The 19,427-nt window shown below is 35.2% G+C and overlaps 1 protein-coding gene across 2 annotated transcripts; it reads right to left on the reverse strand.

The window, feature by feature from the left end:
* Positions 1-8,109: 8,109 nt before the first annotated feature.
* On the reverse strand, positions 8,110-17,354 carry LOC110694500 (probable 3-hydroxyisobutyrate dehydrogenase-like 2, mitochondrial). 2 transcript variants are annotated; one of them, XM_021871685.1, is made up of 2 exons: positions 16,256-17,354; positions 8,110-8,577 (listed from the first exon to the last, which is right to left on the reverse strand). In XM_021871685.1, exon 1 carries the CDS (start codon positions 17,190-17,192, stop codon positions 16,257-16,259), a length of 936 nt encoding a protein of 311 aa, XP_021727377.1. In that variant the 5' UTR covers positions 17,193-17,354; the 3' UTR covers positions 8,110-8,577; position 16,256. The 2 variants fall into 2 exon arrangements, with proteins under 2 accessions (XP_021727377.1, XP_021727376.1); XM_021871684.1 differs by having other exon boundaries at positions 8,110-8,681.
* Positions 17,355-19,427: the final 2,073 nt, after the last annotated feature.

The raw sequence follows: 19,427 nt of genomic DNA on the forward strand, positions 1-19,427 counted from the left end.
CTGAATCGTTCCTAAATCAAGGGTTGTCTTCTTCGTAGGGATGTTCATGGCGAAGTTGGAGGTGAATAAGTAAGCAAGCGTCCTGAAGTTATTTACACAACCGGTCGGCAGGTTGCCGAACCATTGTTGTGCGATTCCTTTGAGAGTCGCTGGGAAACACTTGCACCAAGTGGGATCATCCAACCCTTGAAGTTACATCAGGTTGGTGAATGCCATCAGATGGTCTTCTGGGTTAGTAGTGCCGTCATAGGCGCCTACTAATACATTTTTCACTTTGGCCGGCTGAGCGGCTTCAGTAATTTCCTTGGAGAAGGCCGACGGTTGTTCGCCAAGTCTAAGCAACCGTAGCTGCCAGTCCATAGGTTGGACATTTTTTGCTGCATGCCCACCAAACGGAGGTGGCTGCAAAAAATATTGTTGTTGCGGTACAAACGGTAAGTTTAGTACCGCCTGGTCGCTATGAAAGCCGGACTGACGGGAGGTGCCGCCTGACTGAATCTCATGATACGACTGAGTATGCCTCATCGAGGTATTGTGCAGACTGTCTTGGAAGTTTGAAGTAGAGGCCGACTCTGACAATCGGTCACTCTTCTTCTGCTCTAGCAATAGCCGAGCATATGTGTATGTTTTCCTCGACCCGTCCGCTTGAATATGACGAACAGGTTTCCTCTTTCCTGGAGTAGGAAAACGGTATTTTGTGAAATCAAGGGCAGGCGGCTCCCACTTCCTAGATTTAGGATGAGGGGTCGCCTCTCGCCCTTGAACTGGCTTCCTCTTCCGTGAAGTGGAGGGTTTCTTAGCCGACTGCTCCTTGTCCAGAGCAGGCGGCTTCTTGTTGATCAACTCTTGAATTTCTCCCTTGAAGTCCCTCATGAAGGTCATGAGTTCGTTCCTTGTGATGGGAGCAGACTCATCAGTCGGCTGCTGCCGAACAGGCGGTGCGCCTGCTGGCTCGCTTCCAGTTTTAAGATGTTCCCGTTCCCTCCTTTCGGTATGACGGGTACGTCGGGCCCTTAGGGTCCCGTCTGAAGCTGTGTGAGCTTCAACTTCAAATTCATTCTCAGTATCGTGGTCCGACTGAACTAGAGGATCGTCCAGGGGACGTCTCTCTTCAGGAGCCGGTACAAACGTGGGTGACATCTCAGAAGTACTCTCCCCACAGACGGCGCCAAAATGTTTCGGGGTTTTCTGATGTCCTGCGGGAGAGTTACAATTCCGAGACTGGAACCGGACGCCTGTACCTGCAAAACAAACGGATGCTCCGGATGATTGGAGATCCGCCTCCGACGGTCAAGTTAGTACTTGATTAAGGAGTAATTAATGCGGAAATTAAAGTGATTGGGTCTCTCAAGGTGAGAGTGTTTAATGTGTGTAATCTGCGTTTTTCCCTTAATGAGGATTAAGGGAGGTATTTATAACCTCGGGAAACGTGCTAATCTAGGTTTAGGTTAACCTTGGGCTGATTGGGCTTCCCTCGGAAGTTGGGCCTAGGTGACCGGCTTCTCTATTAGGCATGGAGTATGCCACGTGTCATGACATAATATGTCCAGGGTGGACGAATAGGCGTGTGCCACGTGGCAAGCCCTGAGAGGTCCAACTGGGGGACACTTGGCAGGACCTGATTGGCCCACGTGGCGCATTCCGATTGGTGGGAGCAAAATCCCCTAATCAGATAGGATGTATTAGCACTTTGCACTTCACCTTACCGGGCGCAAGATAAGAATCCCACCAACGAAGGCGGGCCCGGCCGGGCACGTGTTTTTGAGGGACGATTAGCGTCTTTAGTCTTCTAGTTTTAGTATAAATACGCTTTTCTAAGCAAGGACGAGGACGTCTTTCACTAGTTAATTCCCAAATTTTAGTTTTAAGCTTTTAGTTAATACTCTTGTTCTCTCAAAACTTTTGGTTTTATGCAATTCCATTTTTCCGTTTATTTTGGTAACGATTCCTTTCCCTTTTATTTTCACTAATTTAATTGCTTTGATTAATCTTGTATTGTTTATTTGTTTTGCTTAGTTTAGATTTAAATATGTGTGAGTAGTTTTATTTCTAGGGTTGTGGGGATCCATAAATAATATGAAGGGGTGATTTATAATTGTTGATTTCCAATGCTTTGGTTGATTTCCTATTGACTGATTTAACGCTATGAAATTAGATTAGGCCTGGTTTAGTTGTATGAATTATGCAATATTGATTCCAGATTCGAGAGATGAGAATTGATGTTTAGGCTTAGTTCCAATAGGCAGGTTAATTTATAAATGGTTAACTCAAGATTTGAGAGATGCGATTTAATACCGGTAGATTAATTATGTGATTGTAATACGTAGCAAAAGCCCTTTATGATCTAATTAATTGATACATTAATAATTGATTGTTGTGTTTTACCCTGGAATATTATTTATTGGTGAACCTATACCCTAGGCTTTGATTTATTGGTTTCTCCCTAGTTTAATTTGCTTTAGTTTATTTATTCTCTTTAGTTAAATTCTCACATAAATAATTCGGTTACTTAATAGTTTAGATTATATTAATTATTTAGGAATAGAAAGACTTGTTTCTCTGTAGATTCGACCCTACTTTCCTATCTACTTTAATTAGAGGACTTAGGTAATTCTTTTGATTAGGAGATACGACTTTATCCAATCAATTATCCATATATTGGGGAATCAAGAGAGGGCATGCCAGGAGAAGAGAGGGCATACTAGGAAAGGAATTTGTGAGCGGTGAACAAGTGTTACTTATAATTTTAAAATAAATAGCAGGTAGACAAGGTCAAGGGAAGATAAACAGAGAAAGAGAGGAGAAATTTAGGACAGTAATGGAAGGAATAGGTAAGAATAAAACACGTTAAGAGACCATTCTTAGTGCTTAATTGTAGAAGAGACACACGACTACAGAGGAAGGAGAAAGAGATAAAGATAACTTTAATTAGAAGACTATTTTTAATAATGTAATCAAAGAATGGATAAATAGTACTTTTGAAAAGATTCTAAAATTTAATAAACCATATAAGTTAATTGTAAACATGTAGAGAAAGATGGAAAAGAAGCGTGCTAAAATAGGATGGCAGGGTTCATCGAAACCTTATTAGAGGAGAGCAAGTGAGAATTGGGGGATGAGGGTGGGAGTTGAACGCAAGTAAAGATTATCTAAACAAATTTTGCAAAATTATAAAGTAGCGAAGGAGGGAGATAAGGATGAAATAAAGGAGAGAGAAAGAGAGATATGGTCACTTAATTGCCAATCTTATTTGCTTAAACTTAATATTAATGTGCTACTTTGTATAGAAAGTCAAATTGATTAATAACACATTTAGAACAAAAAATTAAAACTTAAGGTAGAATCGTGATAGAGGGAAAGAAGGAGTGGGAGACATAGAGGAAAAGGAGACGGAGAGAGCTGAGGGAGATAAGGAGAGAGAGAGAGAGAGGCTGGAAAAGATAGAGGGCGGGGGAGAAGGAGAGAGAGAGAGGGGGGACATGAGAGATAGCGAGAGAGGGGCAGGGAGAGAGGGATGCGTCGAGTGAGAAGGAACGAAGTTAGAGAAGGGTCGGGAAAGAGAGATGAGGTGAAAGAGAAAAAGGGGCTAGGTGAGAGAAAGAGGGCAAGGGATAAAGGGCAGGCCTAGAGAGGAGAAGAGAAAAGAAGAGAGGCTAGGAGAAGGCATGTCAGGAGAAAAGAGGGGTCATGAGAGAGAAAAAGAAAAAGTGGTCAGGAAAGAGATAGACAGTAAAGTTGGAAGAAGAGATAAAGAGATAGAAAGAGAAAGATGAGTTGGGAGAAAAAAAATAGTGAAATAAAGAGAGAATGAGAAAGATGACCACGGGAGAAAGATAAGGGTTGAAATAGAAAGAAATAGAACAATAAAGGGAAAGAGGGGATGGGGGAAGAGAGATAAATAGTAGAAAGAGTGATAAAGAGAGAGATAGGTTGGGGGAGAGAGAGAAGGCTCTGGAGAGGGAGGCCATAAAAAAGAGGGAGATAGAGAGAAGCTGGGAGAAATAAAGGGGCCTGGGGAGAGAGGGGCAAGGGGAAGGGAGCAAGGGTAATCTATAATTTTACAATCTATTATATTTTCTTTTACAAAAAGTAAAATTACAAGATATTCAATGAATGTTACAAGATCTTTTACCCATAGAATCTTTTTAAAATATTTGCAATCTGTTTCATTTTCTTTTTCCAAAAAGTGAAGTTACATATATCCAAAGAAATGTACTACCTTTCTGTTAACACATAGATAATCATAGCTATAAATATTTAACTCTTTTTACATTAAGAAAGAGAGGGAGTTAGGAGAGAGACTATTGAGAAAGAGAAAAGGGCTAGGAGAGAGAAAGGGACAGAGAGTGAGAAAAGGCAAGCCTAGATGGAAAGAGGGTAGGCTAGAAGAGGAGAGAGTATTGCGGGAAAGGAGAAGGGTTGGGACTCAGGAGAGAGAAAGAGTGATGGGAAAAGGGACCGGGGGAGAGGAGTCAGAGAAGAGAAAGGAAAATATAGGGGTTAGGAAAAAAATTTGAGATAAAAAGAGGAGAGAGTGAGAGAAAAATAGGGGCAAGAGAAAAGACAACGATCATAAGAGAAAAAAATAAAGAAATAGAGAGAGAGATGGATAGGGCCCGGGAGATAGAAAGATAAAATGATATAGGGATTAATAGGTTGGGGAAGAGAAAAGTATCAGGAAAGAAAGATAGAGGAAGGCTAGGAAAATACGAAGATAGCATAGAGAAGCTAGAAAAAAGGGGGGGTTGGTGGGAGACAGGGAAAGGTCAAGTGCGCGAGCGGGCAATTGCAACCTATAATTTTCAAAGTCATTAAAAAAAGAGGGAGCAGAGAGACAAAGGGGAGGGGAGGGGGTAAAGGGAAAGAGAGAAATAGAGGTTTTAGAGCAATAGATGATGGAAGAGCTAAGAAGCATTTCAAGAGACCATTCTTAACGTATATAATTAATGCTTTGTGTTGAATTTTGTAATTTATTACTGAACTAATTATATAATTCAATTACCTTTGAGTGCAAATGTGAAAATTTTCCCTTTTTTCCGTATGTCATGGGGAATTCGTTAGCATATTTAGTAATTAGCATTCTTTATTAGGAATGTATATAAGCAATTCAGTTTGCATAGATATGTAATACTAACTACATATCCTACACCTACAAGTTATTTTTAAAAGCACTCTCTAAAATTAAAAAAAAAAAAAAAAAAAAAAAAAAAAAAAAAAAAGCACTCCCTATTTTAGATATGTATATTACAAGTAAATTCAGTCAAAGAATATACATTCATTTTAGCATTACATATAAAAATTGCAAATAACATTTGTTTAATTAGTTTATGGCCTTCTAATTACTCAATCTTCCATGCATTAAGCATTTTGATTGATATGATTACAAATAAATCTGCTACTACTGTTATAACTTTTATTAATTTAACAATAGAAAACATATAAGCATCAATCAGCAATCTGAAACAAACTTACCATTGAATAAACACAAGGCATACATAATCAACATCAAATTACCTTGTACAAGACATAAACAAAACATAGACCACTTTTTTTAAAGCAAAAATTCAAAATTTAATAAAAAGCAATTCGTTACTAATTAACCACTTCAACTTTCATGATCTAAATGAACATATGTTAAGATAAAAAAAAAAATTTAAAAAAAATAAAAAAATTAAATCTTCGACTAATTATGTAATATGTAATGTATTGTGTAATTCGACATGATGATTCAAATTTTAAATTGGCCTATTGATCAACATCTTTTGTTCATTTACCAATATAAATTTTACCAATTTTAGAAACCAAGATAGATTTTTTTTTTTTTTTTTAAATCATCAATCATTTTTTTCAATTTTCCACTTAGCCTTATTCCTAATATCTTTTACATTAGTTCATGTTTTACCGAACAATGATTGCTCATTTTATACATCAAATTAATTGACGTAATTTTTGAACAATCCTTTACACTAAAATAAAAATTAATCACACATTCTTCTTTTAAAACAAAAAATAATCTTTCTAAAAACTTCCCTCTACTTTAATTAAATGTTAAGTTTGGTATTACATATTGTCATTACGAGACTTAATCACGCTTAAGTAACCCGGTAATAATTTTACAAAAATTGAAGATTGCAAATGCACACTACAGTGCATATAAATCCCGACACTATCTTTTTAAAAGCTTTTCACCTAGCCTCATGAAATATATATATATATATATATATATATATATATATATATATATATATATATAAATACTGCTTTAATGAAAAAAAAAATAAATAATAAAAATAAAATACATGTTTTTTACTTCACGCTTGATTTCACAAAATTGGAGGGCACCCACGTTGCGGGTGCACCCACAACTAGTTAGATAAAAAATAAATAAAAGCATATATTTTTTCTCTTGTAATCCGTCGAGATATTAGGATTCATTCAACTTAACTATCTCACTCTCTCCTCTATTTGGTTTATTATTGTTTTGCCAGTTCAATTGTTGTATGCTTCTCATTTTTTCCTCAACCCTTTATTGTTGGTCTCTTTTTTTTTTTTTTTTTTTTTTTGGGAAAAATACACTTTAATAATATCAATTATGGGCGATTTACTTCTAATAACCCCCAACTAAGGTTTATTTTTTAATAATCCCAACTATGTTATGCGTTTGCCTCCAATGGTCCCAACCGGTCAACACCAAGTCAACAACCTATTGTAACATGTAACCATGACACGTGTCAACATGTGATTGGTCCAAAATTAAAAAAACATAAAAAAACCCCAAAAATTCCCAGCCACCTTCCCCCACCGTGAAACCCTAACCCTTTCCCTAACCTCGTTGAAAACTGGCCGGCCACCCCCCTAACTACCGAAACCTACCGGGCGGCCTTCTACATCCCCAATTGACCTAGCCCCGACCCCGAAACCACTTACCCAGCCACCCCAATCCCAAAAACCTAGCCTGGTTTCGTTGGACTTGGTGGTTTTTGAGATCGGGGTGGCTAGGTAGGTAATTTCGGGGCTAGGTCAATTTGGGGGCGGCCGGCCAGTCTCCGTCGAGTTTAGGGGTGGGGTTAGGGTTTCGCGGTGGGGGAAGGTGGCTGAGAATTTTTGCAGTTTTTTTTTTTATGTTTTTTTATTTTTTATTTTTAATTTTGGACCAATCACGTTTTGACACTTGGCAATTAAAACCCAAAAAAAAAAAAAAAAAAAAAAAAAAAAAACCTCTTTCAGCAGGTTACCGGTCATTTGGACCACTGGAGGCAAACACATAGCATAGTTAAGATTATTAAAAAGTAAACCTTAGTTGTGATTATTAAAAGTAAATCGCCTATAATTGGAATTATTAAAGTGTTTTTTTTTTTGCTTTTTTTTTTCCCTCTCTCCTCCATTGTTGATGTTCCCTTTTTTCTCTCTCTTCAATAACTACAAGTCTATAGCCACACAAAAATCAATCATAATGAAGAAGAAACTAGGACTCGCAAGATAATTAACGTGCAGGGGGGCGGGGGTTAAAATGTGATGAGAGCAAGGTCATCATTGTCGAACTTCATAGAAATACAAGTTTTAATTTGCTGTTTTTAAACCTGTAACTATGGATTCTTTACTAGTTTGGAGAGAAAAAAAAAAAAAAAAAAAAAAAAAAGAAGTATATGAGGTCCTTACTCTATATTAGATGTTATAATTAGGAGGGTTATTATGAATCTTGTGATCATAAACTTTTTTTTACTAATTTTAACAAGAGTTACTTTATAAGAAGTATATGAGTTACCTACTTTCCATTTTAAAGTTTACTTGTGTCAGCAGGTGTTATAACAGAAAAAATGTCATTTACAATATAGGGGTAGAATCAATCGACTACATCCAATAAGCATCACATTTGATCACTACTTCTACATGCAACTTAGGTGAACTCTTTCCTGAATTAGCAAAGTAGGACCTTTACATTTGTTCTTAAAAAAAAACATGTATGTATTCCTTCACAGGGTAATATAGTTTTTGCAAAGAACATGTTATAGAGGTTACAATTAGCAGTCTTTCTGTCAGTTTACACAGCGTAACTAACTTCAACAGCAAATTCTGCTGCAGGTCTAGAATAACCCATCAGATCAAAAATCAACTGTGAAACCTGCTTTGAGAATTGTAGTGGCAAAATAGGTGCCGAACTATCTTATTCTTCCTTACAAAGGCAGCACATAGAATAAAACAGATTATAGTGTCATACTCCATATAAAAGTCTATCAATATATGGAAGTTTGCTCAACATAGCCAAAAAAAATAAAATCCTTAAGCTACCACACAGAAACTTGTATATATCTTATTTGAGCAATAACCTTGATTTTCAACAGAACCCCACCCACCAGGCTGAATTACTAAATCACTGCATCCCAAATAGCTTCCTCACCTTCCAAGGAATAGTACTTGTAATGTAATGGGACATTTTAAGTTATCTCCTAATGCCCAAAGGAGCTTAGTAATAGCTACCTTATTTCAAAGCACCACATCATTGATGTTCCAGCCTCAGCCGCTCTTGGTATACACAATTTTCCCAAGCAAACAAAGCTCTCTTACACGAAATGTCACCTGTGCGTTTGTCCAACTGAGAAGTTATTGTTGATATAGGGGTAATGTTTTTGTAGTTGACAGCTATGATAGGTTCACTAGGCAGCTTTTTGGTAAGAAAAAGCCTGTTTCCCAAAACCAAAAGTGAGTATGAATTTTTTAGTTTGGACAGCTTATTAGCTATCATGTACTGCAAAGAATATATGAGTATGCAGATCTGGCAACTTCTAATATAAGTAAACACAAGGAATTTCGAAGCATTAGCTGGAAGTAAGTTATAAAATTTACTTTCTTTATAATTGGCAGCCTTTGCTTCTTGTTATACCTTATAGATTATATAAGCTAGCACCCATTTAATATATGCATCAAAGGACATAAAAATATGCAAGTTCAACATTGAAGTATTGCCAGAACATACCAGAGATAAGACTGGAAAGGCCATAAGATATTATTTAGTATGTTCTAAACAAGTGAACATACTATTATATAGATAGCACAGTTTATTATTGAGAAAAAAGATATCCCGATTATACATCATGTTGCTCAAATAGCTATTGAACTAAACCAGCAGCTAAGTACTCTTAGGACAAGTAATCCATACACATCAACATCGATTCTTAAAAGCAAATCATGCAACACAGGCATTCCTCTATATAATGTACACCCCCTTCCCCATTTAGAGAAAACAGAAAAGAATTATATGCTAATCAAGCAGTAGTTAGCTGAAATGCCTACCAAAAAAATGTGGATGACATAATAAGCTTTTGTTTACTAAATATATAGCTGCTATAAGAATTTTCTAATATTTTGTATAGTAACACCATCTTAAGGACAAAATCAATATCCAGCTTCGACTGAGAACCTTCAAACAGCAACTAATAATCTTAAGCAGCAGCAACTATCAGTAAAATATTAGATTCAATTACTTAGAATTTAACTGTTCACACATTACCTTGTTCAGGATGAATAAGCATTTCATAACTATTAGCCAATTCTAGAGAGAAAACAACTTACTCAAGAAAAATAAATTAATAACACAATCATAAGTCCTAGTCACCTACAGAATCCCCTGCTTCTTAGAAGCATTGGTGAAGTGCCTAGGTTGTAAGTATAAGAGGATGAGCAGAAACTTGGGAGAATTTATCATGAAAATTGAAGAAAGACTGAGGGGGTAATACTATAAAGGGAACATTTTAAGCTCATATCCCTGTCATATTAACTCCTAAGTACCAGAATCAAAAGCAGCCATGCAATTTATTCACATCCATGTAAGGGAATAAGGATCCAGCTAAGCAATCTTGTCCATGCAATAAATTATTTGGATTGAGGTCAAACTATAGAAAGGAACTGCTACAATCATTTCTTACAAGATTTATTGACTGATATGAAGGTGGTTTACCAGCAAAACTTTGCTAATAAATTAGGTCCATAGTGCCTGTATTTATGTGGTTCATAAACCCTCGGAACACATAGCATAAGAGCAAAAACAATGCAACTTTGATCTTACCTGCAAAATATCCTTCTTTGCCTTAAGTACATTAAACTAGAAGCATACAATTTTCTCTAATTTCCAAGTTTCCTATCTTTTGGGAGCAGGTGTCCCTTAAGCAAATCCAAGACATCAAACTGAGGAAGCTGTTAGGATCATTAGAAGCTTGGTTTGAGAGACGTGCATAACAAACTCACAGTTTTTTAGATCATCTCAAAGGAACTTTTTTTTTTTTTACCAATTCAAAAATGGGGAATACAACTAGCCATAAGATTAATTTGAAAATTTTCTAAATTGAGTATGTGTTTTGGGTAGGTAAGAGCAAGTGCTCACTCCATTACTTTTTATTCTGCTCACTTGCATTTTGTGCGATCTCCAACGCACATATTTGACCACGTAGATTTTTTTTTTTTTGATGCAATGACCACCTAGATATATAATTACGTACTAATGTAAATTATGAAAATTTGATAGTTGGATACTACATTGTATTTACTGAACAATTCTAATGAGATAACACATGATGATAACTTATATTGTACACAAGTAGCAATAGATGGTTGAAAAAATTTCAGTTTGACCCATTGAATAGTAAATAAGGAAGTGAGTAAAACACAAAAAAGAACGGAGGTTGTATATGTTGATGTTGTCAAGTGCAATGAATGCCAATGGAGAAGAAGGGATTTAAAAGAGTTCATTCCCTTACCCTTTTCCCTTACCCTTTTTTGAATACCTCATATCAAATGTCGCCTAAGTGCTTTCCCATGTTTGGAATAAGTAGGGAGTAAGACTGGGGTAATTAGAACAATTATTGTCATACTTTTACTAACTCTCTAATTTTGTTCTCTTTCCTTTCCTTTCCATGAAGGGCATATTATCTCTTCTTACACAATTCTTCTCCCTCTCCTTATACCACCCACTCCCTAGGTATAGATTTGGTGGGATAAAAAGAAAGGCTTTATCCCTATCCAAATCCCTTGAACAAAAGGACTTCTTTTATCTCCAACACCTTATCCTGACAAACACCCTCAATCGGATTTATTAAAAAAAAAAAAAAATCTAAATCGAAGTTTCAAATTATTATTTTTTTATCTAAAAAGATATGATGTAATACACGCATATATTATGGCTATGTTTGGTAAATAGCTTATTTGAACAACATTAGCTTATTGACTATTAAATAAGCTAATTTAAAGTGTTTGGTGAAAAGCTTATTTAAGAGCTTATTCCATTAAATAAGCTCTTTTTGAAAATGCTCCTTTTAGGAGATTTTTCATTAGCTTATTCAATGTCTTAAGGTGAAATGACACTTATACCTCCATTTGATTTAAAATCCTACCTCAACTACCTACCCTCAAAATCAGCTTATTGGTCATTTCACATACTCAAACAACTTTAAGCAATCAGCTATGTACCAAATACTTTTATACAATCAACCAATAAAAATAAGTTAATACAATCAACTAGTCAAAATCAACTAACACAATCAGCTTCAGCTTTCAGCTTTTCACCAAATACGGCCTGTATATAATTTAAAACAAAAATGTATGATTGAGAAAATAGAGTGTATATTTCTTTTATAAAGTATAGCTTGTTTACGAATATTCTTAATTACCATTTCATATAGTTTTTCTATAACATAGTGAGTTTCCTAATTTATATTGTCATATATTGATAAATTGAGATACCCTTGTTTTTTAAAAAAAAAAAAAATTAAAGTACGTAAAGTAATAAAAGTCTCTTTCATTTCGATGGGACTCTTATTACCAGATCCTATATGGAAACCCTTGTTTATACCAATAAGAGTCTAATAATGATAAGAATTCATGCATGCCTTGTGAGCTTTTGATTGAACCAAATTATATTCATTAGAACTTCACCCTTTTTTTTTATTTAATGTGGTGAATGGTTCCATTGAAGTAGTCGTTGATCACCATAGATCATCAGCCACATTTATGTATATTAGCCAACTCCCAAAACCATTTCATCATTATCATATTTCATCATCCATTCATCCTACATTATGTTACATTGATACATATGCTTTATAAACTCCATGATAACCTAATAGCTAATACAATTTAAACTTGTACTAGATCCGTTTCCTATTACTCACAACAAAGGACAATTCTGTGGACTCCTAGGCAAAAGATTGTAGGGGGATTAATTATAGGGATGAGTATGTAAGGAGAGTTAAAAAAGGAGAGAAAGTTAGTGGGGTTATTTGACTTTAAGAAAACCAAGTGGGGCCTTATTTTGGGGGTTTATTTCCCTCCCAAAAAATCTGACTTTCACCTTTTGGGGAGCCAAAAAAGATACCCCACTTTGTTTCCCTCCCATTTTTTAGATGAAAGTTCAAAGTTTTCAAATTTTCACCCAAAAATGCATAATTCTTTCAATTCAAATCAAAAGGCCCTTATAAAAAGGGGTTACCCCATTACGGGGGATTAAAAGCAATACTATTTAGCTTACAAAATAAGTTTCAAATTACAACCATCCTAAAATTAGTGATTAATCATCTAATTTCTAATTGCTGTGTTAGTACCACCAGCAGGCTAACTACAGAAATTAGCTTACGTTGAAGACCGCAAAAAAAACTGGACAATTAACCAAACTAAGCTTGATTACAAAACAATTTTGTAAGTAGATGCATGGCAAAACTATTTACCAAACTAAGCTTCCAGAGTAAAACGCTGTCTCGGACAGCGTTTTATACCCTGGTTTTTTTTAAGAAAATATTCAATTTGTAAAACGCTGTCCCGAGACAGCGTTTTATTCCCTGGTTTTTTTTAAGAAAATATTCAATTTGTAAAACGCTGTCTGGGATAGCGTTTTACATATTGACTTTTTTTTAAAAAAAAAAAACCAAATTTCTGATTTTAAAGAAAAATAAGTTAGTGAAACGCTGCCTCAGACAGCGTTTCACTATTTATTTTATTTTTTTTTAAAAAAATTAGATACTCTTATAGGTTGGAGCAGTGGTGAGCGTTGCTTATAGTTTTCTAGACATCACAAATTCGATTCTCTTTCTCAACACTTTTATTATTTTTTTTTATTTTTTATTTATTTATTTATTTTTATTATCTATTTTTATTTATTTATTTTTTTAAACTTGATAACTATGCATCCAGATTCATTTACCTCAAACTTATTTTTATTTTATTTTATTTTTTAAAAAAATCAGATACTCCATGTTCTCCATTGAAGCATACTCCACGTTCTCCATTGAAGCAGCAACCATTACAACATTCTCCATTGAAGCACAGTGCCGGGGCTACAATGGCGTAATGCAAAAGGGGCCCTGTGCAACTCCTCAAAAATAAGGCCCTTGTAATACTCGTAAAACAAACTGAATATTTTTCTATTTGAAATAAAAATTGATATGGGTGAAATGAATTTGGAAGATAATGAAGGATTTGTGTAGATTAATTGATAATAATTGAAAAATTAAAGTTAAAAACTTTTAAAATAATTTTTTTATTTTTTATTTTGTTTTTACTGTAGATAGGGAAATTAATCTTGGTAATAGAAATATTTTGAAGAAATTAGAAAGAAAAATTGAATAATTGAAGGAGGAAATAAAATTGGAATTGAATATGAAAGGTTTAAGAATGGAAAAGGTGATTATGATGTAGGCATGTAGCTGATTACCGAAATTTTGGGCGGAGAGTTTGAGGTAAATGAATCTAGATGCATAGATATCAAGTCTAAAAAAATAATAAAAATAAATAAATAAATAATAATAAAAGTGTTGAGAAAGAGAATCGAACCTGTGATGTCTAGAAAACTATAAGCAACGCTCACTACTGCTCCAACCTATAAGAGTATCTAATGATTTTTTAAAAAATATAATAAATAGTGAAACGCTGTCTGAGGCAGCGTTTCACTAATTTATTTATTTTTTAAATCAGAAATTTGGTTTTTTTTTTTAAAAAAAAAAGTCAATATGTAAAACGCTGTCTCAACAGCGTTTTACAAATTGAATATTTTTTTAAAAAAAACCAGGGCATAAAACGTTGTCCGAGACAGCGTTTTACCCTGTAAGCTTACAAATTTACAAATAGTTTTGCCACGCATCTAATTTACAAATTTGTTTTGTAATCAAGCTTAGTTTGGTTAATTGTCCAAAAAAACCATCAGCCACCACTTCATCACCTTTCTTCAAATCTACAAAAATCAAAAGGTGATGAACTGGTTTCAGAACACCAGTTCCTCGCTCAGCCATGTACCGCTTCTTTGGTGGCGAACGGTTTCCTTCTCCCCTATCAAGATCAAGGGACTCATAGCAGAACAGATTGGAGTTCTCATCGTTTGGAGTGGTCATGGTGAAAGAGCAAACAAATCAAACCCAAAATATGAAGAGAGAGAAAGAAGAGAGCCCAGTGAGAGAGAGAATGAGAGAGCGGCAGAGGAGAGAGAATGAGAAGAAAATGTGAAGAACTAGGGTATGGTTGGGGTTTCAGGAGAATTCTCCAGATTTCAACCCCCCCAAACATTTTAATCCAAAACATTGAATGCAGCAATGAATGAAGGTGGTTGGTAAGATGATGAATGAAGGTGAAATGAATTTGGTGGGAATGGTTAAGTTAATCAGTTTTGGGATTAAGGTTATAAGATATAATCAGAGATTAATTAGGGTGTTTATAAAAAATAAAAATAAATAAAAAAAGTAAGGGTAAAATTGACATTTTACACAAAAAAAAACTTACTAAAAAAGGAAAGAAAAAAATTTGTTGCAAGTAATGTGAAGCATCCGTTTTAAGAAATTGTTGCGAGTAATATGAAACGGAGGTAAATACTAACCATCAAAAAGCACAAGTGTTCTTTTTGTCATTAGCACTCCATTTTAGAGAGTTTCCCTATCCAAATACCATAGAAAATTTAAATAAATAAAAAAATTTGGGTCTTAGGCAGTTTGTGTAAAACCCTTTCTATTTTTATTATGTGAAGTGGGTGGCTATAGGGGTCAGTCAGAATCTACTAAAGTTTGTTCTTTGAGCTACATCGTAAGTATTCGTAACTGAGCAACTATAATTATATTGATACATCTTTATTTAAGGTGATCACTCAACTTTCACCAACGTATGTTTATTGTGTGTTAACTGTGTTTGTGTCCATTTCTGCTTAGGGTGGTCTTGTGATGATCCATATGGAATTTTGCCTCTTGGTGAGCAGCCAATATGTAAACCCCAAGTTTAAAATAAGGAGCTCAGCAGCTCAAGTGTTTCCATTGTGTCTTTTACCATAAGTTTGGTACTTTCATTTTGTTACAAATGTATAAGTAGATCAGTTAGTTTTTTTGAATTGTGGATTTTTTGTAAGCTTAACACTTGATAATCATTATATTTTATAAAGGTTAAGGTAGTATCATTTCCTTAATTTCTTTTTTTATTTTAGGTAGAAAATCGGGGGTGTTATATGATGCATTATTAATTTCATAGTAGCTAAAGAGGGAACTAGAAAAGCAAAAAACTTAAGGAAATAGTTTTCTATACATAAAAAGGGTGGAGAGACTTATGAGAGAAAATCATGAAGAAAATTGGGGAGAGCTTATCATGCTTCTAGTTGAAAATCGAGCCTTTTGAATGCCTGATATTATACCTTTAATTTCTATATTTTCTAGAGTATTACATCAGGTCACTTGCGGATAAAAATTGAGTACTTCCTTGTAATAGCTGTCATAGTATGATGCAATAGCTTCACAAAAGTGAACAGTTCTAAAGGCATGCTTTATAGCTATTGAAAGTTGAATTCAATTGGTTGGGCAAGAGTTACTAGCAAGGACCAGAACTAAAATGAACCACCCAAACACTTGCAGGTTTACAGTCACAGCCTAATGTTTGATTAAATGGTCAATCGATTGGGTCGAGATTGAGCTCTAAGCTGAGATCTACCAATCAAATTTCCATGAAAAAAAGAGGGACTAAATAATTATGCGCTATCACACAAATTTCATAAGACGGAAAATTGAACTACCTACATATATCTGAACAGAGAAAATTAACCCATTATAAGTGTAAGTTATAAGTTTGCAAAATGCACTTTTCCAAAGAACACTAATAGATTAGCATACAAAAGATAACATACACAATTTCCAATTTGCATAAATCACTCAAGATCACAAGATAAAGTTTATAAAGCAAAATTAAAAGCTTAATAGATAGTTCCCATGACTCCATAAGAAAGCTAAAACAGAGAATAAAGCTTCACCTCAAATGCCATTGATCCTCTCTATAACACTAATAAGACCTTGAATGCCAACCTTTCCATCACCATTAGCAACTATCCCAACAAAGAGTTGCTTACTCAATGATGCACCTGGGATTACAACCACCTCATCTTCATCACCACCCTTCCGCCCCTCGGCGAAATCAAGTCCCATACCAATATCCTTCACAATGTACTCAGTAATCCCACCAGGATCATAATCCCTATCAATCATCTTTTGTCCAAATAGCTCCATCACCATAGAACCAGCAGCCCCGCCTCGAACCGCTTCCATCCAACCCCTCCTATCCAACCCTGCTTTCCCAGCAAAAACTAACCCTTCACTTAACCCAACCAAATTTGCACCAACCATTATCTGATTAGCTATCTTACAACTCAGCCCACTTCCAGGACCACCCATAAAACTCACTTTACTACCCATAATCTCCAACAATGGCAGCAACCAATTAACAACACTTCTCTCTCCTCCAGCAAAAATAACCAAATTACCATTTCTAGCACCAACATCACCCCCAGAAACAGGAGCATCAATTGCCCAACAATCTTTCTCACGAGCAGCAGCAAATATCTCCTTAGCTAACTCGGGATGACTACTGGTATGATCAATGACAACACCATTAGAGCTCAAACCTGATAAAACCCCGGTTTTTTTGGTTAAGACAATTTGTCGAACATCTTGTGGGTGTCCCAACATAGTAAAGACAACATCCGAAGATTTGGCAACATCGGCCGGAGAAGCGGCAAGGTGCGCACCAAGAGCGAGAAGTGGGTCGGCTTTAGATGGGGTGCGAGCGTAGATGGTTAGAGAATAGCCAGCTGAGAGTAGGCGAGATGCCATGGCAGAACCCATAATGCCGATACCAATCCAGCCGATTTTGGTGGTGGATGGTGTGATTGGAGAGAGATTGAGAGCAGCCATTTTTAAGGTGGTTTGTTTGTTTGCTAGTTCAGTGCCAAGATTTGGTCATTGATGCTCTTGAATTTGGTTGATGATGATAGGGACTCAACTCAACAAGTAGCCAAATACGTAGTATGAGCTAATTTTGACTCTTCCTCTGTATTCCCAATTTCCAGCTAGATCTTGTGCCATGCTCGGTTACGGAGTCTTTTCAAAATTAATACTCTTTCACCCTTGTTTTTAAATACTTGTTTCATTTCTCTATGTACGGAATTTTAGGAGAAAATTGGAGATTGTAATAAAAATAGGTTAAAATCTCGTACAATGCACGGTTGTTAAATATTTTTTACAATAATATTAAAAAATATATAAAAAAAATATATTTTATTTAGGTATATATGGAATATGATTGTTAAAGTGGAAAGAAAATATCATAAGGTATAAATGGTTTACTTAAAGATAAATTTTCACAACGTAATGACAAGTGTCATGGAAGGATTTGCTCAAATCAACTCGTACTTTGAATTTCCAATCATTTTTGCTCAAATTTAATTCTCTAATTAGAGTCATTTGACTTTTGGTACCACAAAAAGTCCTGTTATTGAATTTTGCTACCGCTAAATTTTTTTTTTTTTATTTTACTACCACTACAAATCAGTTTTTTTTAAAACTGATACCAGTTGACGGAAACTGTTAGATTAGCCGTTTGTGGGGCCCACTGCAACGGTTCTTTTTGTCTGTTTATTGTGTATTAGTACTTACTTTGAAGATCCCAACATCTTCAAAGCTCATGTGAGAGGCGAAATTTGTTGGAATCGTAATCATATCACAGCAATTGGGAAGAATTTTCAGCTGCGAAGGTGAATTTGCTAGAGCATATCTAAGCTAAGGTGAGCACAGTTGTTCAAAGCAATTTTTAATTTATTTTTTGCGAAACCAATTGGAAGATGGAAATGCAAATTTGTTACGAATTGTTGTTGGTTAATTGTAATTGAAAATTTGTTACGAATTGTTGTTGGTTAATTGTAATTGCGATTGTTTAGGAATGATGTAGAATCTGAATAGGATTTAGTAATGGTGTAATTGGTAGTTAATACCAGTAATTCGATTTAGGGTTCTTACCCGAATTGAAATTAGGGGTTTTGATTTGTGATACTGTAGGGAGTAATTGAAGGTGATGTTTGTTTAATGAATGTGTGATTATAGTTGTTGCTTAATTTGGTTGAATTGCAGGGTATAATGTCGTTGATGAGGTTTTCTCCCTCTAAACAAAGGAAGTGTGACTATGGGATACCTATGGCTAAGCTGACATCATGGACAAGAGAGAATCCTGGAAGGAAGTTCAAAGCCTGCAAATTCTATGATCCTAAAACAGAAAGTAGGGGTTGCAAGTGCTTTGAGTGGGTGGATGAGGAAGATGGCACAGACTGGAAAAGGGATGTCATTAATCAACTTTTACTTGACAAGAAATTGATGAAGGGGGAAATAAACTCACTGCAGAGAGAAGTTGAAGATTTAAGTGGCCAAAGAAGGTGTTTGCTAAGTGAGAATGACAACTTGCTAGTGAAGTGCAAAGCTTTAAGTTCTGAGAGGAAGAAATACAGCAAGGAAAGCCAATACAAATATGGTGGCGGCTGCACAACTATCCTAGCAATGACCATATGTTGTTTATTTCTGATTATAATTGTGTTACTTGTATTGAAATGAGATTCAACTTGGTTACAGTTACAAGTTGTGTATTTAGATGATGTTGGTGTAAGACAACAACTTCCAAATGTAAGATTTTGAATTGTTTATGAATGATATTTAGTTATTGTTGGTGTATTTATGTGAATGATATTTGCAACAAATAAATGTGGCAATCAAATAGTTTGTCATATAAATTTCAGCACTAAAGTGCTTGGCAACCATCACAGCTATATTCCACAGAACTAGTTGTTATAGACAAATACTAGCAAAACAAAGTTGTCTTAAAAACCATAGAATGAAAGTTGCAGGGTACAATATCCAGGAAGCTAAAAGTCTAGGGACTAAAAACTACACTCTAATTCTTCTTCATTTTCCCTTTTCCTTGCTTTCTTGTTGGCTGTTTTGTTGTTGTTCTCTTTTTTACTGCAGTTGTTGTTGTTAATGCCTGGGATGCTTGGGTGCAGGGTGCAGGTTGTTGTTGGGATGGCCTCTGTTGAGGGAATTTTTGGTTTGCTGTGCTGAATGGCCCAGGAGTTCCACTAGTCTGTCAAAAAAAAAATCTTAGTT

The sequence above is a fragment of the Chenopodium quinoa genome, unplaced genomic scaffold (assembly GCF_001683475.1).
Source record: "Chenopodium quinoa cultivar QQ74 unplaced genomic scaffold, ASM168347v1, whole genome shotgun sequence".
Taxonomy (NCBI): Eukaryota; Viridiplantae; Streptophyta; class Magnoliopsida; order Caryophyllales; family Amaranthaceae; genus Chenopodium; species Chenopodium quinoa.